This window comes from Babesia bovis (assembly GCF_000165395.2).
Source record: "Babesia bovis T2Bo chromosome 4 map unlocalized Chr4_1, whole genome shotgun sequence".
Classification (NCBI taxonomy): domain Eukaryota; phylum Apicomplexa; class Aconoidasida; order Piroplasmida; family Babesiidae; genus Babesia; species Babesia bovis.
In genome coordinates, this window is record NW_026261571.1 from 1,238,584 (window position 1) to 1,264,448 (window position 25,865).

The 25,865-nt window shown below is 39.6% G+C and overlaps 10 protein-coding genes across 10 annotated transcripts; 7 read left to right on the forward strand and 3 right to left on the reverse strand.

Annotated features, from left to right (window-relative positions):
• Positions 1-63: 63 nt before the first annotated feature.
• Positions 64-1,630, reverse strand: BBOV_IV009540 (uncharacterized protein). The gene is made up of 6 exons (XM_051766984.1): positions 1,223-1,630; positions 724-1,154; positions 569-690; positions 469-534; positions 309-434; positions 64-273 (listed from the first exon to the last, which is right to left on the reverse strand). The coding sequence occupies exons 1-6, from the start codon at positions 1,476-1,478 to the stop codon at positions 207-209; spliced, it is 1,068 nt and encodes a 355-aa protein (XP_051623327.1). The 5' UTR covers positions 1,479-1,630; the 3' UTR covers positions 64-206.
• A 122-nt stretch (positions 1,631-1,752) lies between these two features.
• BBOV_IV009550 (Cyclophilin type peptidyl-prolyl cis-trans isomerase/CLD family protein) lies at positions 1,753-4,070 on the forward strand. The gene is made up of 8 exons (XM_051767116.1): positions 1,753-1,946; positions 2,049-2,096; positions 2,131-2,220; positions 2,255-2,555; positions 2,591-3,444; positions 3,479-3,700; positions 3,735-3,946; positions 3,982-4,070. Exons 1-8 carry the CDS (start codon positions 1,898-1,900, stop codon positions 4,048-4,050), a joined length of 1,845 nt encoding a protein of 614 aa, XP_051623328.1. The 5' UTR covers positions 1,753-1,897; the 3' UTR covers positions 4,051-4,070.
• A 257-nt stretch (positions 4,071-4,327) lies between these two features.
• BBOV_IV009560 (uncharacterized protein) lies at positions 4,328-6,774 on the forward strand. Its single transcript, XM_001610828.2, has one exon. The coding sequence runs from the start codon at positions 4,838-4,840 to the stop codon at positions 6,572-6,574; it is 1,737 nt and encodes a 578-aa protein (XP_001610878.1). The 5' UTR covers positions 4,328-4,837; the 3' UTR covers positions 6,575-6,774.
• Positions 6,775-6,922: 148 nt separating this feature from the next.
• On the forward strand, positions 6,923-8,161 carry BBOV_IV009570 (Zinc finger C-x8-C-x5-C-x3-H type (and similar) family protein). Its single transcript, XM_051767216.1, has 4 exons — positions 6,923-7,043; positions 7,081-7,139; positions 7,173-7,238; positions 7,308-8,161. Exons 1-4 carry the CDS (start codon positions 6,953-6,955, stop codon positions 8,139-8,141), a joined length of 1,050 nt encoding a protein of 349 aa, XP_051623329.1. The 5' UTR covers positions 6,923-6,952; the 3' UTR covers positions 8,142-8,161.
• A 55-nt stretch (positions 8,162-8,216) lies between these two features.
• Positions 8,217-9,294, forward strand: BBOV_IV009580 (Dephospho-CoA kinase family protein). Its single transcript, XM_051767837.1, has 5 exons — positions 8,217-8,458; positions 8,494-8,617; positions 8,659-8,717; positions 8,754-8,976; positions 9,014-9,294. Exons 1-5 carry the CDS (start codon positions 8,294-8,296, stop codon positions 9,274-9,276), a joined length of 834 nt encoding a protein of 277 aa, XP_051623330.1. The 5' UTR covers positions 8,217-8,293; the 3' UTR covers positions 9,277-9,294.
• Positions 9,295-9,381: 87 nt separating this feature from the next.
• On the forward strand, positions 9,382-10,756 carry BBOV_IV009590 (ADP-ribosylation factor GTPase-activating factor family protein). Its single transcript, XM_001610831.2, has 3 exons — positions 9,382-9,644; positions 9,685-10,414; positions 10,453-10,756. Exons 1-3 carry the CDS (start codon positions 9,496-9,498, stop codon positions 10,681-10,683), a joined length of 1,110 nt encoding a protein of 369 aa, XP_001610881.1. The 5' UTR covers positions 9,382-9,495; the 3' UTR covers positions 10,684-10,756.
• A 380-nt stretch (positions 10,757-11,136) lies between these two features.
• BBOV_IV009600 (RNA polymerase Rpb1 domain 5 family protein) lies at positions 11,137-17,354 on the forward strand. The gene has a single exon (XM_001610832.2). It carries the CDS (start codon positions 11,257-11,259, stop codon positions 17,305-17,307), a length of 6,051 nt encoding a protein of 2,016 aa, XP_001610882.1. The 5' UTR covers positions 11,137-11,256; the 3' UTR covers positions 17,308-17,354.
• Positions 17,355-17,807: 453 nt separating this feature from the next.
• BBOV_IV009610 (Ubiquitin elongating factor core family protein) lies at positions 17,808-21,269 on the reverse strand. Its single transcript, XM_001610833.2, has one exon. The coding sequence runs from the start codon at positions 21,208-21,210 to the stop codon at positions 17,857-17,859; it is 3,354 nt and encodes a 1,117-aa protein (XP_001610883.1). The 5' UTR covers positions 21,211-21,269; the 3' UTR covers positions 17,808-17,856.
• A 116-nt stretch (positions 21,270-21,385) lies between these two features.
• Positions 21,386-25,040, reverse strand: BBOV_IV009620 (putative integral membrane protein). The gene has a single exon (XM_001610834.2). It carries the CDS (start codon positions 25,018-25,020, stop codon positions 21,415-21,417), a length of 3,606 nt encoding a protein of 1,201 aa, XP_001610884.1. The 5' UTR covers positions 25,021-25,040; the 3' UTR covers positions 21,386-21,414.
• Positions 25,041-25,373: 333 nt separating this feature from the next.
• Positions 25,374-25,832, forward strand: BBOV_IV009630 (putative snRNP Sm-like protein). The gene is made up of 2 exons (XM_001610835.2): positions 25,374-25,562; positions 25,601-25,832. The coding sequence occupies exons 1-2, from the start codon at positions 25,422-25,424 to the stop codon at positions 25,721-25,723; spliced, it is 264 nt and encodes an 87-aa protein (XP_001610885.1). The 5' UTR covers positions 25,374-25,421; the 3' UTR covers positions 25,724-25,832.
• Positions 25,833-25,865: the final 33 nt, after the last annotated feature.

A 25,865-nucleotide genomic window follows, 5' to 3' on the forward strand; every position in this document is an offset into this window, starting at 1 on the left:
CACTAAAAATCAAGCATTATATATGAATAACATCAATGTGATTCCATATATGCCAGATTAGACCTAATGTTTCCAACGTGAAGCCTGGTGTGTAGGCGGTTGTGTATAAAGATGTGATATATAAAGAATGGTTCCATCAGGCGTATCTAGAGAGGTATTGCCATCTTGTTGACAATTACACACCGGTAAATGCACATTTTACTGCGTTACATGTCATTATCATCCATGACAAACGAGGTTTCTGTGAGAGTGGGAGAAAAAAGATTTGTTATTCTATTGAAGTGATAGGAATATATCAAATAACGTACCTCTTAGCTAATGATAGGCCGAACTTACGAGATCCCCGGCTGCCAACGTTTATGTTCCGCAGTTTGTCTACCACTAGCTCAGGGGAGTTCGCCGCTGCTTCCATAATATCTGATGGTGTAGGATAGCTGTATTTAAATAGTGCTTATGAAAACAACTTACATATTGGCAATGGCAATAGCGGCTTCCTTCCCTAATTCGGGTATTTGCTGTAACTGAGCAATCCATCTATATAGATATATTAACTAGTCGCCAAACATACATTCGTGTAATTAGCGGTATTTCTTCTGTGTTATCCGATTGAGGCTTTGATCGAAAGTACATTGAGTTTTTAGGATTGACACAAAGCTCTGTAGCTGAACATGCATTGAGCATGAGTTTAGCCTGTAGCGTGTATTCAAGTATATTGACACGTACCAGTTCAACATCGTCTTCCGCTTCGATGGTATCAACCTGATGCTCCACTACAAGAGAACATATGATCTCATCCAAAGCAACGTTGTGAACCAAGGGACTCTGACTTTCTTGCGATAATTGAGTGTCACCTATTTGGTTGTTGCCATGCAAAGCATATAAACGCAACGCATGTAAAACCAACACCAAAGTTACGTTGCTATATAGCACTTTCAATATTTCCACAGTTGTAAGTATGCGTTGTTTCAAAACAGCTATGTTACAGTTCAGTACGTCTTCCTTGGTGTATAACAAAAAGAATATAGCGGGCTTTGTTGGAGAAGTTGAAAATTCAGCTTCCTCATCAGATGAATTAACAAGGTTCTCAGTATCAAATATTCGTTCCGTACTCTCAAAGACAGAAGTCTGAGTATCTTCTAATTGACTACCAATATCTGCGCGTAATGTAATTCTATATTTTGCGGTATGATAGAAATAGCCACTGCGCATAGCTGCAACATACCAGGCATGTCCTTGCCCAATGCTCGGCAAAGGTGAGTTTTATAAGTAAAATTGGTAGTTAACATACATATATTGCCTTCTTTCAACATAATATCGTAAACTGCTTTGTCAACAATTTCGTTGTCGTTGTTAACCAAAATTTCAACTTCTAATGGTCTGCCTTCGTTATATTGCTCTAGATGTGGTTTGAGTCTGTACCATGTAGGAGGCAGCCAGAGCGCCATTTTAACCTTATTGGCCACATTTTCGGTTTCCATAAGTATAAAACATCGACTTGAAGTGTTTGAAGTTAAAGAAGGTTGATGCCCATTGAATAATATGAGGAATACTAGTCAGTGGAATAACGATTATTTCAGCCTTGTACACATATTTGGGAATACATTTTAAATTAATTTATTAGTTAAAAATAAACCCTACTGCCCATTTATTAACTAATTAGAACTAACTGTTTGTGCTAATATATGGAAGACGACATTAATACACAGTAGGGCTACACATTGCATTACCTAAAACATATATATTAGAGGATTTTTATTCTTATTTCCAGATTTATGTAAATTATTAAAGTGTTGTGAATATATTGTCGATTTTCCTTAAAACCCATTGGCCTTTGGTACCTATCTCATTGACTAATTGACAAGATTTCTATACGTTAAACGTATATTATTATGCAATAATGAGTGATCATTCATCACCCGATCACAGCAGTAGTGAGGAGGAATTTGGTAGGTTTTTTGTTGTCAGCGTATTATCTAGGTATCATTGGTTACTATATTACTGATTGTCTAACAATACTGCAAAATTATAAAGTTCAAAAACATTTTCAGGTCCTCAACCTATTGTTGATACATCGAGTACAACCAAGAAAAGAAAAGGTAATTTACCACTATAGGATGCCATATCTTACAGTCGATTTTAACGATTCGTTATATTTGCAAAATATACCTTCCGCCACCCGTTATGAACGTAGCTTTGGGCATAAAGCAAATGTAAGGCATGGTAAGTTATAATTATCTAGATTCATTGAGGTCAGTGGTTGCAAGCGCATCGACTAGGTATATTGCCACCGGAAGCGATGATGGTTACATCAACTTCTGGTACTACGACACTGATGGAGTACAATTTGTAAAGCGTATTGAAGCGCATAAAGCGCGAATCACACATATGAGGGCGTCACTCGACGGTCTTGTATTAGGCAGTATCGCTTTGGATCGTAAATATAATCACATCGACTTTCCATCATTCGACGTTGTAACCAGGATTAATCTGGAGTTTGTACCACTATGTTTTGAATTTATAACGACCTCCAGTTCACCGCATACAATACTCGCAATGTAAGTTTGTACATCGTTTGGTATATGATCTTCAGAGCTTCTGCCGGTGATAGTAAAGTCTATATCTACAAACCTTCTATCAGCTCGAAACCTGAACGCATAGTGTCAATCAGTACGAAAGACATACATACCATGGTCCATAATTCAAGGTATGATGTATGCTTAGCTGCAAATCGCCACGGTGACGTGGATGTCTTTGATGCAAATACCTTTAAATTCCCATCAAAACAATCGCAATTACAATTCCAGATGAAAGGTGACACTGATTTATACGAAATGCGTAAAGTTAGTACCCACGTAGTGTCAATGGCTATATCGCCCAATGGAGAATTCACTGCAATGCATTGCCACGACGGAATGATTCGGTTATACCGTTTCGTAACTATGAAACTAATAAGGGTTTATGACGAGAGCGCTTTAATGTATTCAGCTGCACAGAGTGATCCGAATGCATCGTCATTACACCTGGAATCTGTAGATTTTTTAAAACGCAGGGCACAGGAGATTGAGTTAGCCAAATTGGGTACGGAGCAGGGTGAATATAGTGGAATGACTTTTGATTCGTCCTCTAACTATTTAATATACCCCTGCTTACTAGGGATTAAGGTGGTTAATATCCATACAAACAATTTGGTGCGCCTCATTGGAAGGTCAGAGTTGTCAATCAGGTTTTTGAAAGTCGCTCTCCTGCAGAATATATCGAATAAAGGGCACATATCTTCATCACGTTCCGAGAGTAAGGACGTGATGGACCCAATTATTCTGGCCACTGGATATCAAAAGCAGAAACTTTATGTATTTAGCAATAGGGAGCCAACTGAAGAAAGTTTAGAGACACGTGATGTAGGCGCCCATGTGGACCCGAGTACAGGTCAACTAACAACTAAAGGTGCGTTTAATCATTGGAGTGACATGCTTGATAGGGATATCGTCCACACATATAGGTGAACGACTAGCACGTGAGGCTATTATCCATACAAACATGGGTGATATTCATGTGCGACTGTTCTACAAGGACTGTAGTAAAACGGTAGAAAACTTTACCGTCCATGCGCTGAATGGATATTACAATAATTGCACATTCCACCGTGTTATTCCAAATTTCATGATACAAGGAGGTGATCCTAGCGGAGACGGTACCGGAGGTGAGTTGTGTACATCACTGCACAATTAATACAGGGGAATCCATTTGGGGTAATGAATTTGAAGACGAAATAGTACCACACTTGAAGCACGACAGACCTTTTACCCTCTCAATGGCAAATGCTGGACCAAATACCAATGGATCGCAATTCTTCATCACAACGGTGCTATGTCCGTGGTTAGATGGGAAACATACAGTATTTGGCAGGGTCATATCAGGAACAGATATAGTACAGGCAATAGAACAGGTTGGTGTCTAAATCCATAAGATGACATATTGCAGGTACCGACGAATAGCGACGACAAACCGCTCAAAGACGTGAATATTATCAACGTCAAACCAATATTTTAATGTTACAGAATGCCTAAGTTCAGTATAAAAGTATGGTCAACCATTATTTATTTTATGAACTCGTGTATACATGATGAAAAATTTCTACATCCACAAGAAACTTGTTTATCACTTGATGAATATGTGGAATTATTAGTTACTATAAATGCAATTGAAATCATATAGGCTCATCTACTAAATATATGAGAGGCAAGTATGTTATCCCTATATGAGCTGCAGCTTGAAAAAATTCTACGCAGCTGTAAAAACATCAATTCCTTTGTCTGTGATTTTTCCGGTTGCGAAAACGTTATTGCACGCGTTAGACGCGATAAAAATTCCCAGTAATATGACTTCATATTTATTGAATATATACCAGCGAGGTAGTCCCTTATTTGTTTGCGTACACCTTGCTCTACTTATCCTTACATTTTAGGGTTTATCGTGCATTAATGGGCACCATTTGTGTCTCTTAATGCGCATTTCCTGCTGTATTGTTGATATATTTCTCAATTTAAAACTATTTACGGTAAGGATCTAATGTTCCAACGGAGTATTGTCCAGTAAGGGTCCCATTCCTTCTGCATACGAAATATATTCTTGTTTAAACGGAACAACAAAATTTAGAGACATATTCTGTATTGATAGTCAATAGACGCCGTAAATCGTAAGCAGAAGTGTAATGTTTGAGAGTTGTTTTGTTCAATTATCTTTAAGGGCGTGAAGCAATAGTAATATTCGCAAATCTTCAACTATTCGGTAGATTTTAGAGCGTTGATGTCAATATACACGTTACTATTGATTCAAAATGCCTATTCTTAGTGAAGAAGATTTGGAACGCTTCCGTACCAAGGTTTGTTCCTTGGCATCCTCCATGAGATGTGACTTTGGGGTGGAAAGATGTAACTATTCTCATAATCTCTACTGGGCAAGAAGATGTCCCTTCTATTTGCGTGATTCTTCCATTTTGAGATATATTCCAGCATGCTGTCCGGATGTGGAATTGGGTCCAGGAAGTGCCATATTAAAAAATACATGTCCTCGCGGAAATAACTGCGCTTTTGCCCACTCGCTCGAAGAGATGAACTATCACCCATTAGTTTACAAAACAAAAATGTGTGCCCAGTATCGAGAGGGTAACTGTAGGACGTATTACTGCCATTTGGTACATGGATTAGCGGAGTATCGTGTTCCTCGAGATTATGTTTTGCCACGTAAACGTGGGATAAACATACCACAGTTCGAGCACGTAACAATGGTAGATAATATAAGGAATAGCCAGGGTAATGTTAATAGTTGCGGGTATTTAAGGGATAAGTCGTTAAAAATGGAACACGAATTACGCAATTCAATCTTACCAGGGGGGTTGATGAATCGTAGCCAACCAAGTCAACAGTTCAACATGTCGCAACCGCAACTACCTTGCAATTTCCAAGCGTATAATAACGGTCAAGGGGAAAGCAAACCCAATGCGTACGTAACTCACAATCCAAGCCACGCCTACTCTGGATATCACAATCCTGCCTCCTTTCAGCGCGGCGTATTAGCCACAGGAACGATTTATAAAAATGAATCGTTGATGGATTCGATTGGTTGTGATGCGTCTAAAGGCGAACCATGCGAAAAACTGAACACAATCCACTGGACAGAAGACGTAATTGAATCACTTAATAAATCCACGGCGAACGAGTTGAAAACGTCATCTCAGTATTCAAATTCATTCTCAGAAGATCATAAAGGTGAAAGTTGCGTAAAAGGAAACATCGAAAAGGGAAAGCTAGCAAACAAGGTAAAGGACTATGCGGCGCAGTTGCAGGTTACAAATAGTGTGGAGGATCCAAAAGAAGGTATCAATGAAGCACCCTCTAGATGGTACGATAACAACTCAAACATGGTAACAGCTTCAGAAGGGCGTACACCAAAGAATAGTATCACGAACATGGAAACAATGTTCCAAACCCCCAGGGAAGAATGTGACGCATTCAATTCAGCGGCGGCCAATGATAACAGCCCATGCAGTACTATGTCACAGATATATAACCGATTTGGGTGCCCTAACGTTGTAAGAAACATATCCGGATGGAAAACAAATTCACCAATTCCACGGTCACTTTCATTGCAATGTGTCAGTGAAGAAGGTGCAAATAGCGAGGATAATAATCATAAAGATATCAACAATAACCTGCTGGAATACGTATATCATACAGTCTCACAGCAGTGTGAGCTAATTGCTGGTAAATGCGTACAAACTCCAAACAATAAGGCCAATTTGCAGTCAATTTGCAATGATGCACACAGCTTGTGGCAGTTGCTATTGAGCATACAGACCTTGTTGTACGAAAGTGATAGCAACAGCACGGTGGATACCGCTGATCCTTGCCAAGTGAATCATTCAGCCGATATCGTTGAAAGACAATGGAGTGATGTTGACAGCTTTTACTGTGACTTAGTAGACGCCTACGAATCAGAAAACACTCATACAAGTACAATATGCACCAACGCTACCGATGATTCGGTTAAATGCTTAAGCAAGCACGCGGAATAAGATTTTTGATTTTGCCAAAGACATTCTATTGCGATTTACTAAAGACCTGTGTCATGTTAAACAGGTCATTTTAGCCTTCTCCCAGATGAGTCACCTATGATCTACACCTGCGTTGATGGTACAGGTATGATATATTTCGCAAAGGTATATACGATACTACCACATAATTCCGATATTTTCGACTTCTGGCTGAAGTCTAGCACATTTTTGCAACAGATAAATCATTTCATAATTAAAATTTTCAATTTTCGAACCCTTAGAATTCTATACATGATTGTTAGTACCTTGGTACCAACAACACGCAAATGCTCGGCTGTTACACACTATATTGTCTATATTATTATCTCAACTGTTCGAACATATATAGGTGTAAATGCAATGTTTAACAAACGTAATCTTTCGGCTTTAAAAAAGCGCACTCCTTTAATACATCCGACGAATCTCAGTGACGTGCCGGAAGACAACAAGGGTAGGTTTCTATCAACAAATTACACATTGCTTGCTAGAGGATGCAGCAGTAATAAAGGTGCCGGAACGCAGAGTAGTAAAGAAACATTGCGCCGGGGTATGTCAACTAAGTAGTCAATACATGTTATAGAGCACCCGAGACTCTAAAGTCGAATCAACGTCAAGCCATGTCTATAGCGCAACTGATAGATCAGAGGTATGTCCCACCATTTAGTTGCTACAAGTATTTTTAACACTATACTTCAATGTACTAACTCAAACATAGGAGGATAAAAACGACCAAAGAGCCACTTCTACTTATGAAATAGATACAGAGGTGTCGCGGGATCATCGCAGCATTCTGGAACGAAACGCCGAAATCGGCAAACAAATACTCAATAACGAACTGGAGGATGGCGTGTACCGAGGACGTGGTGCATACCGCCCGGTTATGAATGTGCGTGAAGGTAGTATTGCTGCAGCCAAATATACAGGATTATATGGTCCTGTACGTGCATCGATGACAAATGTGCGTACTACGTTACGCATAGATTATCAACCTGATGTATGTAAAGATTACAAAGAAACAGGATACTGTGGCTTCGGCGATTCGTGCAAATTTCTACACGATCGTAGCGACTATAAATCAGGATGGCAAATAGAAAATGAATGGGAGCAAGCACAGGCTGCCAAAAGGAAAAAGTTACAAGAAAAACTAGACAGCTGGCAACGGAAAGTACAGAAAAACCTAGCTGATCCAGAAAATGTGTCTTCACAATCTGAAAATGAAAGTCAATCATCCGATTCGGACTGCAGTACGTCAGATAGTGACTCTTCCGACGATGAACCAACTGAAAAATCGCAATACGCAAAAACATTGAAAGCTAAAGCACGCAAAATGAATGTACCTTTTGCATGCTTAGCTTGCAGGAAAGCATGGAGAACATCAATGAATCCAATCATGACGACATGTGGCCATTACTTTTGCGAATCTTGCTCTATAAGAGCATATTCACGTAACATGAAATGTGCAAAGTGCGGAGTTACACAGGATGGAATCCTAAATCCTGCACAGGCAATAATTAAACTTCTCGAATCAGTTGAACAACCTGAACAATAAGTGTGTAACGTTATATTGTCGTGTAGTCGTAGCGTGGGTAGACAGCCTGATGGTCACAGCAGCTGGTCTACGCACATATATTGCCTTTTGGCAATTCAGCCACTGGTATTTTGTACAACAAATGTTCACCAATCGGTCAGATATCCACGTCAATGGTGGCAAACAAGACGCTGCTATCCCTCATTACAAGCCACCCTCTTGATGTCCTGTGCCTTTTAATTGTCGCACCGCTTTCACTGCTACAAAAAAAGTACCAGCATCGAAGAAATGGAACGCTGTGGAACGTTGCCACTATAGCGACGATCACAGGGATTCAGGTGTGTTCTTGTGACGTAACTGTGATATACAACAGGGATTATTGTACTACAATGAGCGGTATACAGCTCTTTTATACACTTTCCCGATTATAATACTGTTCCGTCGACTGTGTGTGCTTGCTATCACCGGAGGTATCGGAAGTGGAAAGAGCACATTAGGTAGGTCGCTTTAGTTAGATGTGTAACATCATTTGCTGCAGCACGGATACTAGCCGATAACGGATATGTTGTGATAGACTGCGATGCCATAAATCGTGAGGTTGGTGTTAAGAATTTGTTTCCCATGTGTACACAGTTGTTGTTGCCAGGGTCACCGGCTTACGCTAGTATTATCAAAAAGTTTGGAGCCGGAATAATTCTAGAGAACGGCGAAATTGACAGACAGCAACTGAGAGAAATAGTGTTTAATAATGAAGCTCGTCGACTTGAACTTAATAAAATTCTGCACAAGTATATCGGTATCAGAGTAATCTGGAACATTTTCAAATATAGAATACTATTTTGGAAAAGCCGTGTTGGTAAGCAAAATCTATTTAATGATACACTGTTCTTCAGTTCTAGATGTTCCCCTTCTATACAACACACCACTGACTGTAATCAGCAGTCCCATTGTAGTACTGATCTCACCAGTAGAAACTCGATTAGAAAGGCTTATGGAACGCGACGGAAGTATTCCAAGATCGACATTGCAAAACATAATTGCAGCACAAGTGCCAGATGCTATTTTGAAGGTTTGGGGAGATGTAGTCTTAGATAACAGTTCCAGTCGTGAAGTGTTCTTAGAGAAAGCCGAATCATTGGTTACTAACTTATGTTAATGTACAATAATAGTAACACCACTTCATATTTTATTCAACTCGTGTGCCGTCTACACGACGCCACACTGCGCGTCAACTGGTATTCCTTGCTTTCCTCCTTTTTGTGTACCAAATTTATGGACGCATTGTGTGTATTAAATTATACAATAGTCGCATTGTGTTTACACCGGCCTGATCTGCTCTTATTGTTTCACATTTGTTCTTCATCAAAATATTAAGATGGATGACCAGTACAGCATGCAGCAGCTCCGCGAGCTTTTGTCACAAGAAGCTAATAGCCAGTGCTTTGACTGTGGAGCTCACGGTCCGTCGTGGGCATCGCTATCACATGGCAGCTTCATTTGTCTCAGCTGCTCAGGCATACACAGGTTGGTCCATACTACTGCATGATTGCTGACAGTTTTGCAGAGGATTTGGTCTCCATGTGAGCTTTGTGAAAAGCATCAATATGGATACTTGGTCATCTCGTCAGTTACTCTATATGAAATATGGAGGAAACCAAAATTTGCGGAGCTTCTTCGACGAAATGAACATATCCAGTATACCAATATCTCAACGTTATCAAACTGAAGGAGCGGCTTATTACCGTAAAAAATTACGCGCTATGGTTGATGGTATGCCCCTACCTCCACCAATCGATGCAGAGGTTGCTATACGTCCTGAAGCACAAATCTCAGCATCTTTGCCTACCGCTAATAATCAACTAGGAGCAAAACCAAACACTCCACGTGAAGATTTCACCGAGGTAGACATCAGGGACCCTGGTTCTCCAAAACCTGGTTCTTCATTTCCCACCGAAAAAACAGAGGAGGAAGAGCATGTTACACATATGTTTAGAAGATCAGCATCTGATGGCAAATCTAATGACAACAAGTCAAAGAATGATTTCTTTGGTAACATAGGATCTACTTTGGGATCATTAGTGGACAATGCCATTCATACAGCTGGCAGTGCGGTTAATGACATCAAAAACAATAATGTACTCGACCAAGCTAAAGGAGCTTTCGAAGTAACAAAAACATGGATTGAAACGCAGAGCAAACGTATCGCGACCAATGTCCAGGATCCTGGTTGGTGGGAAAACAATCACAACAAAGCAAAACAAGAGGCTACTAAGGTTGCTTATCACATTCAAAGTGTAAGTTGTTATATAATCACTGTTATTCCAGTATATAGGCGGCAAACCAAGCTCAACATTGGATTCAAAAGAAAGTGGCGGAAATTAACGGTACCAATGAACGGCCAAGGTCAACCTCGCAAGAGGGAGGATCTACATCATCGCCTAAGCCGCCTACACAATCTACACCAGGGCCAACTGGAGTACCCGGAGGTGCGAATATGTGGAATGAACCTAAGGAAAGCGAGACTGATGATGTCAATCCCATAATCGAGCAGTACCAGAAATGATTACTGTACAAATTGTGGCCTATATCTAAACTTGGAAATATTTTACGAAGATGGAAAGAATCTGCTACTATTTTTAAATACATGGATTACGACTAATATAATTTTATTGCATATTTCAACCTAGACGTTATTTTGTACAAGTTATCATTCCTTCTGTACTACACATTGAATTACTTTTCTACACACTTTCACTATTAAACACCCATAGGCGCATATTTATCTATATAGGCAATGTAATCCTATATTGTGGTACTGAATTGTACCTAACAGCGTGGGCCTTACCCTCATCTCAACGAAAAACCCTATGAACTAAATCATCTGGATTTCCATAAATGAAAATGAGTTCAATATATTCATAAACACTATGTATAATGCATATTTTCCAATGAGAACTTATAGGAGAATTGCAATGGGAAACTAACCCTTAGACAATACTATATCAAGCTTCAAAGACGACGGCGAAATAAGGAAGCCTACCTTTTATCTGGGTTTACTAACAATCCAAAGTATTCCATTGAAATATGGTTCATTCCTCATATATAAAGCACTTTTTTACCAACTACATCCAACAAGATGATGAAATATGAGACAACGGTATCAACCGAGGTATGTGGACTCTCCTTTGAGTTCCTCTCATCAGACGCTATAAGAGCTTTATCAGCATCAGAGATTGGTAATCCATCGCATCATGGACAGGAATGTGCAGGACCGTCTTGTATTCACGATTCTGCTTTAGGACCTAGTGATTTATGCAATATATGCTCTACATGTCAAGATGTAGCAGCTTGTGATGGACACTTAGGTCATGTAAATTTTCCTGTACCTATTTATCATCCATTACTTATGCCTAGGCTCGTCAAGCTCTTAAAATCAACATGCTTGTACTGTCGTAAACTCAAACTAACAAGACAGCGCATTGTTAAATTGATTAAACTATTCGATCTTCTACATGTAGGCCTACTATCGGACATGCTATTATTTGATGAGTGGTGCCCTAATCGCTCAAAACAATGTTCATTAGAGGAAAAGGATGAGTTGCCCAAATTTCGTTCGGATATCTTGGTATCTGAAGGATCGCAAAATGATTTGGTTGAAGTTATATCGGCTAAAGAGGACTATCTCGACAGTGTTATGCGCAAGCTAGAGAATAGGAAAAGAACAGCCAACGCCCCTATTACTACGTCTCTTTCAGACAATGATTTAAATATAACGACAACAGGGACACCCAATGCAAAACTCGATGCCATGAATAAGAATATGTCCAAGGCAAAGAAACCTAAATCCGTAGTGGCGCCATCTAGTACTGGTAAAAATAGCCATACTGGGCATTTTGATCTGACATTTTGGAATAATCTGCGCAATAGGTTTCTTGCAGAGGCTGGTGCTGTAAATCAATGCCCACACTGTGAGAGAAAGGATCTTTTTAATATTGCAGCAGCGTCTGATTTGAGTTCTATTGACATATCATGGCCTCTTGATGCCGACGCACCGCCAATTGGTGATTTCATAAATACGTTTGATTTCAATTTCAATGATGAACATGTTGGTAACAATGACAAAAATGTATCTTCCAAAGAACTGCAATCCTTAATACCCGGAGTAATTAACCGTCTAAGCGCTACTGGTCGTTCTATCAGACAAGTCCAACTGCAAGCATTCCAAGTGGTTCCTTATTTAAAAGAGCTCTTTATGTCTAATGAAGTCATACTAGGCCATGTATTTCCACAGACACGGAAAATGGGATGGAAAATGTTTGTCATGTTTTGTATGGGAGTCCCAGCGAATCGTTTTCGTCCTGTTTTGCTCGGTGCCGATCGACAAATTTCACTTCACGCCAGGACATCAATGTTGTTAGATATTGTAGTAGCGAGAGAAACGCTTTGTGTGTTGTTGAAAGTTGGTGATAACAGCAATCTGAAAAAATGTATGCGTGATCCCAACTATATGGAGTCACTGTTTGGGAAGGTAGAGGATAGGCAGATCCAAGCATTTAGAGACTACATTGTAGCGTGTGGTTCGGACTTCAACAGTGCCGTTTTAAACACAATACAAAATTTGCAAAGGAAGGTATCTCTGTATACAGATAGTAGTAAGACTGGAAGTACAATCAATTCAAAGCTGCCACAGCGCCCCGGTATCAAACAAAGTTTAGAGCACAAGGAAGGGGCTGTACGGCACAATATGCTGGGGAAACGTGTCAACTATGCGGCACGTACTGTTATAGCACCTGATTGCTTCCTGGATTCCAATCAAATGGGCATCCCGTTGATGTTTGCTACTGAACTAACTGTACCAGAAAATGTTACTTCGTACAACGTTAATATGTTACGGAAATTATTGATTAATGGGCCTAGAATATATCCAGGTGCTAACTTTTATAGGGATGAGTATGGGAAATTGTACAACCTAGGCACTTTGTCTATCAATGAACGCAAGGCCAAAGCGAAACTCTTGCTGACTGATATTTCAGATGGAAGGCAACCAAGAGTGGTTTACCGTCATGTATTGGATGGAGACGTTGTTTTGATGAACCGTCAACCAACGTTACATAAACCAGGTATCATGGCTCACTTTGTAAGAGTACTCACAAATCAAAAGATTTTTAGGCTGAATTACGTTAATTGCAATACTTACAATGCTGATTTCGATGGTGATGAAATGAATTTACATTTACCTCAAGATCCATTGGCTCAATCTGAAGCCCAAATCATTGCTAATGCAGATTGTCAATTCACTGTCCCAAAAGACGGACAGCCAATAAGAGGACTTATACAAGATCACTGTTTAGGTGGTGCATATCTTACATCCAAGGACACGTTTCTTACTTGCGAGCAGTACTTCAATCTTGTTTATGTTGCATTGCAGGAGTTTTTTAAATGGCACAAAACTATATACATCAGATCAGAAAGTGGTCTGCGTAAAATGGATAATGGAATTCAGGTAGATGTTCAGTTGCATCAGTTGGCTAAACGACTTAAGCTGCTAAGTGATCCATATGCGAGACGTTGTGCACACGGAAACACTGAAATGCACGTAGAAGAACCTGCTATCCTATTTCCTCAACGATTGTGGACGGGGAAACAGGTAATAACCACATTGCTGAAAACGATCGTTGATGGCATCGCAAAAGGTCTACATATGACAGATGTCAACTTCTTGCGTACTTACAAGGGTATAAACTTATACTCTAAGTCCAAAACACCCGGAGATGCATGGGGAGGTGCCAATGATGGTTGCAAAGAAGAGAGCATCATTATCATCCGTAACTCTGAATTGCTGCAAGGTGTTCTCGATAAGTCCCAGTTCGGCGCAACTCCATATGGATTGACTCATTTAGTTTACGAATTATTAGGACCGCGTGCATCAGGATCTCTATTGAATGCCTTCTCATACCTCTTTACATCATTTCTCCAGATGCATGGAGCAACATGTAGTCCGCAAGACTTTATACTAACAAGCGAAGCAGAACGCCATCGTGAACGCATTTTACGCCGTATTAAGCACTGTGGTATTCACCTTCAAGAAGTATTTATATCAGCATTATCAAATACTCGTAGTGATACTCCAATGTTGGAAAATGGCAGAGGTAGATCACCAGAGGTCATTCTATCAGATTCTCTATCAGTGTTCAAGGATATACTTATTGAGCTAAAAACATTCCCACGTCTAAAATCGCTATTGCAAGGTATAGATATTAAAGCAATATCAGATGTTAGAGATATGCTGAAAATTGTATCCCAATATCTTTCGAAAAATGATGCAACACCAAAGATTCAGTCAAAGTTAGCTGACATTGTATCCCGTGCAATAGAAGCGCTTTGTTCTGTGCCAGAATTACGCGGTTATCTTCTTGGACAGTTAGGAAACCTAAACGCAGAGTCGAGTATGAATATGCCAAAGAATGACGGCATACTTGTGAAATACTTTCCTTCATGGCAGAAGGAATATGATGCCGATATGAAGATGTCAATAAGCAAAGTCGATCGATCGTACATTTTAGGCGACTCGATCGGAACATGTTCTTCTATGTACCGTTTGATTAATGAAAAATTCAAAGGTAATGAAAAGATTTTTTACAAGATGTTTGATCGATTCTTTCAGGGTAATATTACGGGCGCCTCAAACGACGCCAGTACAGTCGTTGATAACACCTTGCTGAAGTTTCCGCAAAATGGTTTTGCCAGTATGGTTTTAACTGGTGCTAAAGGTAGCAAAGTCAACTTTAGCATGATTTGTAGTATTTTAGCTCAACAGAGTTTGGAGGGAAGGCGTGTTCCTGTTATGCCTTCCGTACGTACCCTTCCTTCATTTGCCTTTGGTGACCTTGGAGCTCGTGCTGGTGGATTTATCACGGACCGTTTCCTGACTGGATTAAGGCCGCAAGAATATTTTTTCCACTGTATGTCTGGTCGTGAAGGTCTGGTAGACACTTGTGTTAAGACAGCTAAATCAGGTTATCTACAGCGTTGTATATTAAAAGCAATGGAAGATGTAATATGTTGTTACGATGCCACTGTAAGGAGTTCAGATGGCACCATTATCCAGTTTTCATACGGAGAAGATGGTATAGATGTGCAAAAGTCAGCTTACCTTAAAAGACCAAATGACGTGATCGAGAATGCAGCGCTAATAAGTCTCGGACAGAGTGATTTACCGCTTAAATTAGAGGAAGGTTTTGTAAACTTACTCGGTAATAAGTTTACTACTGATGATGTTAAAGCAACGTTATATCGCCACTACAAGCGTTCACAGTGCGAACCTGGTGAAGCCGTTGGTTGTATAGCAGGTCAATCCATTGGTGAGCCTGCCACACAGATGACATTAAATACATTCCACTTGGCAGGTCACGGTGCCACAAACGTAACGTTGGGTATCCCACGTCTGGTTGAACTTATGCAAACTACTGGAAGTGCATCTACACCATACTTTTCAGCTCCTCTCCTTGGCGATTCCGATGATAATATTGCCCACAATGCTCAGCTAGCTATAAATGCATTACGAAATGTACCATTAACCGACGTTATTCATTCAGTGGCCGTCGAAGATTCGACATATATGGACGCTAAAGGAGATAAATATTGCGAATATGAAGCAATAGTACAATTTGAAGACTTGGTTGCATTTACTAATGTCGTGCCATCTATTAGCATATTCGATATTTTGAAGATAACGGCTCAATGTTTGTTAAATGGATTCTTGAAGAAAATAACTGGTCTCATGATAGTAACAATGGACAGTCATGTTCCATACGAGATTACTGAATACAGTGATTATCTTCAAGAATGTTGGAGAAGGCTGGTTTTGCAAGAAACGATACAAAGGAAGAGTAAACTGGCTGACCGGATACGCCGAATGGCTCTGAACAGCGGTGGTGCACAAGGTGCTATTTTGAAGATTTCTGCTAAAAATCTGGCTCTTAATGGTGAAGATGGGCCTCTAACAGATGTTACGTCAACTATAGGGCCGCGTGAAACTCCTTCGGAGGACAATGATGTCAATGAAGATGCAAATGATTCAACCGAAAAGGAGACTCAAGTGAATGATGATGCCGACGATGACCCGGACTTAGAAAAAAGCAGTGACCATGAAGATTCCGATCCCGAATCTGAAGTTGATGAAGATGGTACCACTACTGTAGACTCCTGTGTTGATTCTGATGATGACAATTCTCATAATCCAGATTCTGATGCTGAGGAAACAATTACTGCAAGTGATTCACCAAAACCTATGACAGCAGCAGCTATTGCACTGAAACTCAAGTTGAAAGGTACTGTTAATTTAGATGGTAGTGCAAAGAGAAAAGCCAAGACTTTCTTAGAATTTGAAAACGAGGTAAAAATGGGCAAACAGGCAATGAGTTCAATAAACACAAAGGTGTTTCATTTTGCAAAATCTCTAAGGTACTGTGAGACAACCGGTCGCATGGTTCTTAAATTTGGCTGGCCTTTCACCAAGTGTCCTTATCATCTTAACCTTCTCCAGTTACTACGTCAGGAAACGTCTTCTCAGATTTTGCGTAACTCTCCAGGGGTCAAACAACCCCGTGTCGTATGTCACACTGATAACAACGGAGAGGTTTATAAATTACACTGTGACGGTACAAATTTGCAGAGGCTATTCTTACTCAGGGATGGCCTTGTGGATTTCAACCGTTTGCATGTCAACGATATAGCAACTGTATACAGATATTATGGTATAGAGGCTGCGCGTGCTTCTATAGTGTCAGAGTTACAGAACGTGTTCTCTGTTTACGGCATAAATGTCGACTACCGCCACCTCTCCTTAATCGCAGATTTCATGACAAACAAAGGCGATATCAGAACATTTAACCGTTATGGTATGGCACGCCACGCATCACCATTGCTACAGATGTCTTTTGAATCGACATTAAAATTCATAATGGACGCCTGTGAACGTGGTGGGTATGACGACCTAGGTTCACCTGCTGGTGCCATTGTTGCTGGTAGGCCAATTAGACTAGGAGGTGGTCTGTGCAAGGTACTACCACAAATAGATCTTCAAGGTGTTGTTGATACCGCAACGCGCTACCCTACTAGCGCGTATGACCAACATATGTCTTCTACACGGAAGATGGGTGTTGAGTCATTCGTTTTGGAAACTTAATCTAAGTTCACATTTTCGAACTAAACCCTAATATCCTTATTAAAACCATCAATGAGCTTTGTTGGAAATGCTTTTTGAGTCAATAAAACATATATGTCGCTTTTTTCCATTTTTCTGTAGATGCTACCCATGGGGGCTGCTGATATATTTGTTTTTTCTATATTAAATGGCATTATAATTGGGAAGTTGAACCTATTATAACGAGCAGATGACTGCTACGTAGCAATATTTCACTCAAAATACCGTATTTGGTCATTTATATATATGGTGATGCTCTAGCAAGATTCCCAATTTTCTTATATTCTTATTAATGGGATGAAGTATATTATATATTGATAGAAATGGATTTCCTAGCAATGGTTAACGTCATATACTTAATATTGTGGTTTTAAAACTAACACAAATGCGTATAGTTACATTTTTATGTATCAAATTATATGGTGCACATCATGACAATCAGTATAAAATCTGTTTTGCTATTATAGTTCTATAATCTATATGAAGAATGAGACATTACTATTGCGTTAGTCTATAGAATGTTGAAATGATCTAATTTTGATAGAAATCATCACCAATATCTCTCTTTTGAGAAATGGATTCCATGAATACGTCTATCCTGCGTTTGAGATCTACTTGAGGAACAAGGTCTGATTTTGCTAATGGTTGTCGACTAAATGGATCAGTTGACTCAGACATTAAGTGCCTTTCGATATTTTTGCGATCCATAATAACACCGCTGGTGGGGAGTAATACAGGGTCTTCCATAATATCATTCATAATGGGATCTATGAATTCCTCAGGAATTTCAGCTTCCATTGCACTCTCGTATAGCGTACTGTTAGCCTTTGCAAACATACACATTTTCTGTGACATGTTGAAAAAGTCACGCCTGTCCTTGGAGGGTAGGAGCATTTCCCTGGTAATTATTCTGTATGCACGTTCGAAGGTGTTTGGCTTATAGTATCGTCCTTCTGATACTATAGCTTTTATAAATCGTTCAGAATCCGAAGCATTTTCGCTTCTGTATAGAGAAAGGTAACAGTTTACTATATTGGTTAACCACTCTTTGGGTTTGAATTGGTATTCCATCATATTCTTCACTTTCAGCCTTGTACAGCTCTCTCCTGCTAGATTGTCAAGACAGCATCCAAGGCAGGAAGCTACTTGCGGAAGGAGAACAGACATATTGGTAATTTCAGTGGGGAATTCTCTACATAGGATATTGAACAGATTTGTAATTTCCCATCCATACTCAACAAGGCTGCGTGTTCTCCTTTTGAGATCGTTGAAGTTCATTCCCCTAAGTTGATTAGCATCAACGTTACCATCTTGTAGTGAAGGGTCAACTTCGTATTCGTTGTCTTGTCTATGTTGATTTTGGTACTCAGGATTCTGTGACGCATTGTCTGATGATTCCGTTGGTCTATCATGCGCTTCTTCCGTAGTACCAGACAATTCACGTCGCCTTATTTCTGAAAGGTAAGTTACAACTTCTTCGAAAATAAAGGTGGTGTCATTAATAAGCAGATGCATAAATTGGACAAAAATTTCCTTGTTAGAACTAATTTGTTTTACAAAGCTATTTCTATAAGCTTCGATCTCAAATAGCTTTGTGAGTATTTGAATGATGTTTAACCTGCAGGAGACTCGTGAATTGTAATCCGCCTTTTGTGAGGCTATGAATATATTGGTCAGGGCATCTACAAGGTGAATAGTAGCGGTTTTAGATGACGCAAAATTAGCCAAATCACCTGTTCTGCACATGTGAAGTACAATAGATGACACTGTTTCGCATTTTAACGTAAGGTTCTTGATGGCCATTTGCGGAGCCCTCATAATAAATATGCAGGTTGCGATGAGAAGTTCAAAATTCATAAACTGTAGTAGATTTACATCCGCCGGTTTGATATGATCCATATAATAGTGCATCATGAAGACTTGCTTTATAACGTCTAATATTGTATCAATGAACTCGACCGGGAGAACGATGAATTCTGCAGTCATTTCCTCAGATTCTCCCATATTCCCAGCAACATACTGATTTACGATATGTATATATAAAGATGGCCCTTCCAACTTCTTTTGAGCTTCAGACTGTGTATTTTCCCATTTCGTATATAGGGCACACCTAAGGAAAAATTGTAGAGAAATATTTAGGAAGTGCCAAACCACCTCTATAAACTTGCTGTTTTGCACTACGCACTTCCAGGTGAACACATGAGAGAGAACTTCATAAACGGAGTCATTCATAGCATCAGGAGAAGATGATGCTTCCTGTAATGTAAAAAGTGTAAGCTTAAGGAGTTCTTGTATACACGGTAGGTATAACATACCCAAAGCATGAATGTTTGACCAAAATATTTGTGTTATAAAATTTGCATTAAAGGTTGCTTTTAAATCAAATTGGTGTTTCTCCAGCGCTTCTAAAAGTTGCGCTTCATCACCCATTGCCGCATTCCCTGATGACACAAAACCTAGCATATTATCAACAACATTTCGCATTTCATCAATTTCTTTCAAAATGGATTTCTCATCCTCTGTATAAGAGTCATCTGAACTGCTCATTTTGTGCTTGGCATAGAATCCAATTTGGCAAAAATAGGGATCTATACTATCTACTTTCCTGTCGGTGATGCCTGCAGCAAGCACTAACATCAACCACATAATATTCAAAGATGTTCCAAATGTAGAATCTTGCATGAACTGTCGTCGACGTTTAAAATTATCATCGATGCTCAACGGTGGTTGCTCCACATGGGTCACCCTCGATATGTGTCGCATTGCGGTGTTTAATCCAATCAACTTCCCAAATATCAACAACAAATCTTTTCTGGTGTTAAAATCTTTCCTCAATACTTGTTTTAAAAAGTTAGCTAAGAGGTCGATGTAGTGTTCATGATCTTGTCTAATGCTGGCCAATGAATTACGAATTGCGGTTATATTCTTTTTCCCGTGGAAGTGGATTTTCCTAGCATTTAAAGCCTTTTCATGTACACTGGGTGTTGTATGGAAGTTAGGGGCAGCGTCTATAGCCTCCTCATTTAGGGGCTGGGTTGACAATATCCTGCCCCAAAGGGATAGTACATCTCTTTGAACGCCTGATGTTTTTCGTTTGTTATCAATGCCTTGAAAATCACTAATCCAATTTAAAAATAATTTTGCACCGATATTGGATACTGTAATACTTGTTAAAGCGTTGAGTTCAGCTAATGGCTTTTCACCAATGACCTTATTGGTTGCGTTGTGTTCGAGCCTTGTAAATAACCGAAACAATTCTACTGTAGCTCCACTATCGTCATTTAACCAGATGGCATCAATTAGTTTTTGAACGAAAAGCGAATTCTTAGAAACTGACGATACTTCAATCATCATATTACATCTAACATCATCGTTCAGTACATCTAAAGGAGGCCTCTTTAAATCCTTTTTGTCAACTAACGTTTCTAAATCAAAAAACGCCGGGCAGTTTATTATTAAAGCTGATGTTCTTACAATATTTTCGTCCAAAAGTGTGAGTAGTTGTCTGAGATCACATTGTTGGTCGTTTGAGAGCTTCTCATCCGTTGATACAGCTGCGCTTTTAAATGGATTCTTTCCAGATTCTACATTGGAAATAGCATGTGAACATCTGCAAAAAGCTTCGCTTAAAAATATAAGCGGATTTCTGTTATGTAATATACAGGCAAAGACGGTTGCTCTCACAACATCATCGATGGCTGGCGTGTCTAATGTAACCTCTTCAGTACTAGACAACCCCGTAATACGAGTGTAGAATTGACCTACGTAGAATCTCTGTTCGTTTGACCCTGTAGGTGTTGTCCCAGATGTCCCTCTTTCAGGCCGTTTTAATGTTACTCCGAGAACATCCTTAACCACATGATCAACGACTACCGGAGTACACATTGTTACATTGAGTTAATATATTGCTAATATCCATAAAAATAACAACACTAATTATATATAACCCGTATGTGTTGGCACACATTTCCCGGACGCGCGATAGGTATGTTGAATATATATAGGGTTGGCAGCATAGAATATACTGTTATGTGTACTTAATTGTAACTCTGCTAAACATTAAAGGTGGAATTGTTGATCTGTGCACGGTCAAGCTGCCCTGCAGCCTAACGCCGCCTGAGCAACTTGCGGTTTGGCTTCTGGATAGAAAGGCATAATGTTTTTGTATTCCTTGTAATACAATTCTAAAAAGTTTTTCTGCCAGTCCAAGATCTTCTCCCAGGTTTTTAGGAATGCGCCCCAACCCAGGTATACTATTCCTTCGTTTGTCAATTGCTCGATGATTTCTAATCTCAGAGTCCATAATTCAACAGTCTTATTGAGTGCTTGAGCTCCGCCCCTAGCTTGGTTTAGTTCATCTATTTTTATTTTCAATTTTTCAGCATTGGACAGCAGTTTCTGTGCCGATGTAACAATATCGTTCCAATTCTCCTTTCTGGCGGCATCAATTGCGCTTTGTAATCCAGGGTTAACGAAGCTAATTTCTGAGCTCGCAGTGAGGGAATCTAGTTCATCGTTGAGTTTCAACTTTTGCTCGACTTCATGTCTGTATTGCGTCCATTCAATGTCCCATTTTTCATCGGTACTGTTCAAATAGTTAATGATTGAAACAGCACTGTTAAGGGCATATTCTTTCAGACCGGATTCTAGACACCATTTGAGACGTCGAATTCTCTTGATTTTATCCACCGGTGGGTCTTTGTTCTTTAGGGCAGTCATCTCAGATGTCCAGTGCATTAAGTATGCATATTCAAGCTCATTACATATCATTTTATAATTCTTAAGTACCTTGTGCATTTCCTTTTTCTCAAACGCTACTAGAGGTTTGTACTTTTTGTGTTCGTCTTGAGAATCACCTTCAGTTTCTTCTTCCTCTTCGTCTTCATCATTATCGATGTCTTCTTCTTCTTCCTTTTTGTCTTTCGGTTTTGCACTCTTAGTTCCAGGTTCAGGGGTTTCTTTCGTTGTTTGATTTCCGCTGTCTACTGTTTTAATGCCTACCTCATCAGTTGAAACTAAATCAGTTCCATTAATTAAACCGGACATAGATTCTTGGATTGGCTTTTCATTTTGTTTAAACGACACAACATTACTCTGTAGTGAAGAGAATATATTAGCCTTTTGGGTAGCTTGATTCATTTCTCTTTGGAATAAATCCAACAAACTCTGATCGTCCATTGTTGCTTCAGGCATGTACAACGCATAATTTTCAGATTGCTCATAAAACGGTTCTACAAGTCTGTAACTAGTTGATAAGTCAAGACCATAGTTGTAGTCCAATATAGCAAACAGAGTGATGGCACAAATCTTAGCCAAAGCATAAATTAATATAACGATAAGAAATGCACTAACAATACTGAACCTCAACAAATCCTTCTTCCTGAAGTGGAAAGGATAAGCAGTGGGAAGCACTTTCATGTGGCAGCATTCTGGAGCTGATACATTAGACGTGTCTGCATCGGAACTACTGGATTCACCTTTCTTCTTTTCTGCAGCCTGTTTGGCTGCATTACAACACAACGCCAAACCATTGTCTCCTACATCATGTTCATCAGAGGCTATCCGTGATATTGAAATGACTTTGGAATTTGAGCATGCATATTTAAGCGATTCTTTAACTTCTCGAGCTTCTAAAACTGTATGCGACTTTGGCTCTATACATTTAATTTCATTTTCATGGTCATTCTGCGCTGTACACTTCCCATTGAAAACTATGGCAGAAAGAGGATTGAATTTACCTGGATATGGTGCCTTCATCATGTTGATAGGACCGTTCATATCTTTGCATTTCAACAAAACCTTTAGATCGTAGTGACAACATGAGTATGTACATATGGAGGCGATGTCAAAATGCTGCGCCGCATGTTCATTCTTCTTATCATCGTTGTTTTTAGGACAACAAGCAGAAGCTTGGATAACAAAATCGGAGGACGAAGTTGTAACCAGTGATATGGCACCGTTATTAAATGTCAATTCGTGTAAAGGAATCTCAATAGGTTTTTCATCTGTGGTTTCTTCAATGGGTTTTAGATCCACCGGTTTTATGCAAGACGGCCTTGGTTCTTTGGATTTGCCTTTATTAATTTTTTCTTCCAACTCTTTCTTTTTTTGTGCAGTTTTATATTCCGAATCTTCCTTGAATAGATTAGCGTTAGGCAAAGGGATTGAGCATTCGTCTTTTACGCAAGTGCATTCAATTTTAACACACTCCAACAGTAAGTTCATGTCGCAATATGTACATACAGATACTTTACAGTTTCTCAGCAAGAAGCATTCGGCTTCTTTATCATTACAAACCTTATTCTTTTCAGCTGTTTTGCAGACCTCGTCAGGATTGTGCCTGTACATCCAACACTTGAGACAGTGAGATTCATCCCATCTGTTGTACATCTCCAAAGCGTTTGGCGCAATGAATATTTGGTTTTTTCTTTCAGAAGAACTAGTGTGGGAGAAGGGATCTTTACCACATTTCTCTTTGCAAAATTTTTCTGTACAGAAGCAAGCATCACTCAGTTCATCCATACAACATTGAGCATAGTCACCATCATCTTGTTGTTTGGGCCCCGTGCATGAAATGTCGAAGAGTGTCCGAAAGAACTCAGTGAACGACGAGACAGTTAGGAAACCTCCGAGGACAGCATTGAATGCCGAAAGAGAAAAAGCGACGTTGATAGATATTTTTTTGCTTACTTTGTAACTGTGAACAAAGCACGTCAAGAATACTGAAATTCCAACATGTACCATATAGCAAAGACCCATCCACACTATAGTATTTCGTCGTTTTCGACGCAGGCATGCTATAAGCACACCTAATAATTTCCCTAGATGTTCAGCACGTTCTAGTTTATCTATGACGAAGTAAGAAAGATCCCAGTTTGTTACCCCAATATAAGGTGTGAACAACGAACATGTGAAAGAAAGCGCTATGAACATGAACCATACTGTGATGACCCTTGAGCACTTAAATATCTCCTTTAACCCAATCATTGGAGTTACACACTGAGGTACCACCTCGTGGAGTGATAGTTGAACGTCTCTTTCATGTAAAGCACCACTTAACCATTCAAGCATGACTCCACTGGTTAGATGCTTGAAGGCTTCATCATAGGAATTAAGATGGTGCTCCTTTGTAGCTGAAGACAGTACATACATTGCTCCTAGGTTTATTGCTGCCTTGAATACTATAAAAATCAAGATAATATAACGGTAGTTATTGATTTCCCTCTTATACCATTGGATGCGGTCCATGATATAGAGAATGGAATATGTCAACAGGAAAGAGAACATTACACCAACCACTAATCCTTTGACACCCGAATAATGATATGATGCCAATACCAATGCATTTACTATAGCTACACCCAAGATGTACGCCCACATGACGAGAATGATGGTAAAAGACATGGTCTCCAACCACTTCATGTGGAAGAGAAGGGCAGCCAAACAAAGGAAAAACGTGTTAAACCTCAAGCAATACCTTAGACTTGCTGCGGCTGGCATTTTCACAAACATAGCTGAAACAACAACGCACCAAAGCATGATTTGGTATACATTGATCCAATTCATGTTATCCTTGATGGTATCGAAGACAAGCAATCTAATGAAATCTGTACTCATAAAAACGCCAAAGCCGATGAAGCACATCGCAAAGAAGTTCTTGAAAACGTTGACATGGTCTTTCCTTGTTTGCGCCATTTTGTCGACGTGAAGTGTGTAGCTGTGTGAAGCGATAATATGAACCCAGAAAGCTACAATGACGCTATTTAAATATTAAAACAATCATTTAAAGATTTATAACGTTAGTGAAGCTGTGGCATTCTTCGGTGAGTCTCCTATTACATGGTTGCTGTCTACATAGCAACCTATGTGCTACACAACGGTGTCAACAACTGTCCAATATCTTGGAACAGCTGTTGGAGCACTACCGAAAAATCCTTATCGATTTTTCACAACAACTTCATTTGATGCCCGTCCTTGGGTGTTTTATTGTGGCTCGCACCATGTACAACCACCGTGGCGTTATCAGACGGGGTACATATGAATTCTATATATATCAAAATTGCTACACATTCAACACTTGTTTATTTTAGGTTACAATGGCTACGATTGAGAGTGGCGCGTGCTACCTACCCCTAGCTTTGGTAGACAAATGCCTAGGGACGAAGGTTTGGATTATTATGAAGGGTGAAAAAGAGATTACCGGTGTCTTACGCGGATTCGACGACTACATGAATGTGGTAGGTAGCTATTCTGCTTTGCATTATCGCATGGTTAGGTGTTAGATGATGTTACTGAATACACATTCAAGCCAACAGGTGTTGAAACCACTGAGCTGAAGGATGCCTTAGTGAACGGCACAAATATCGCAATGATTGTTCCAGGTGACAAAACAGCATGATAAACTGTTTTTATTCATTCAGGGAACTTATTGGATGAGAAGGTGGTATATTTACCACACTGTCGACGTCATTTGATAAACCCATTCAACCTAATGTCAATGTAATCGCAATAAACATGATAGAGATGCTGTTTGTCTAAAA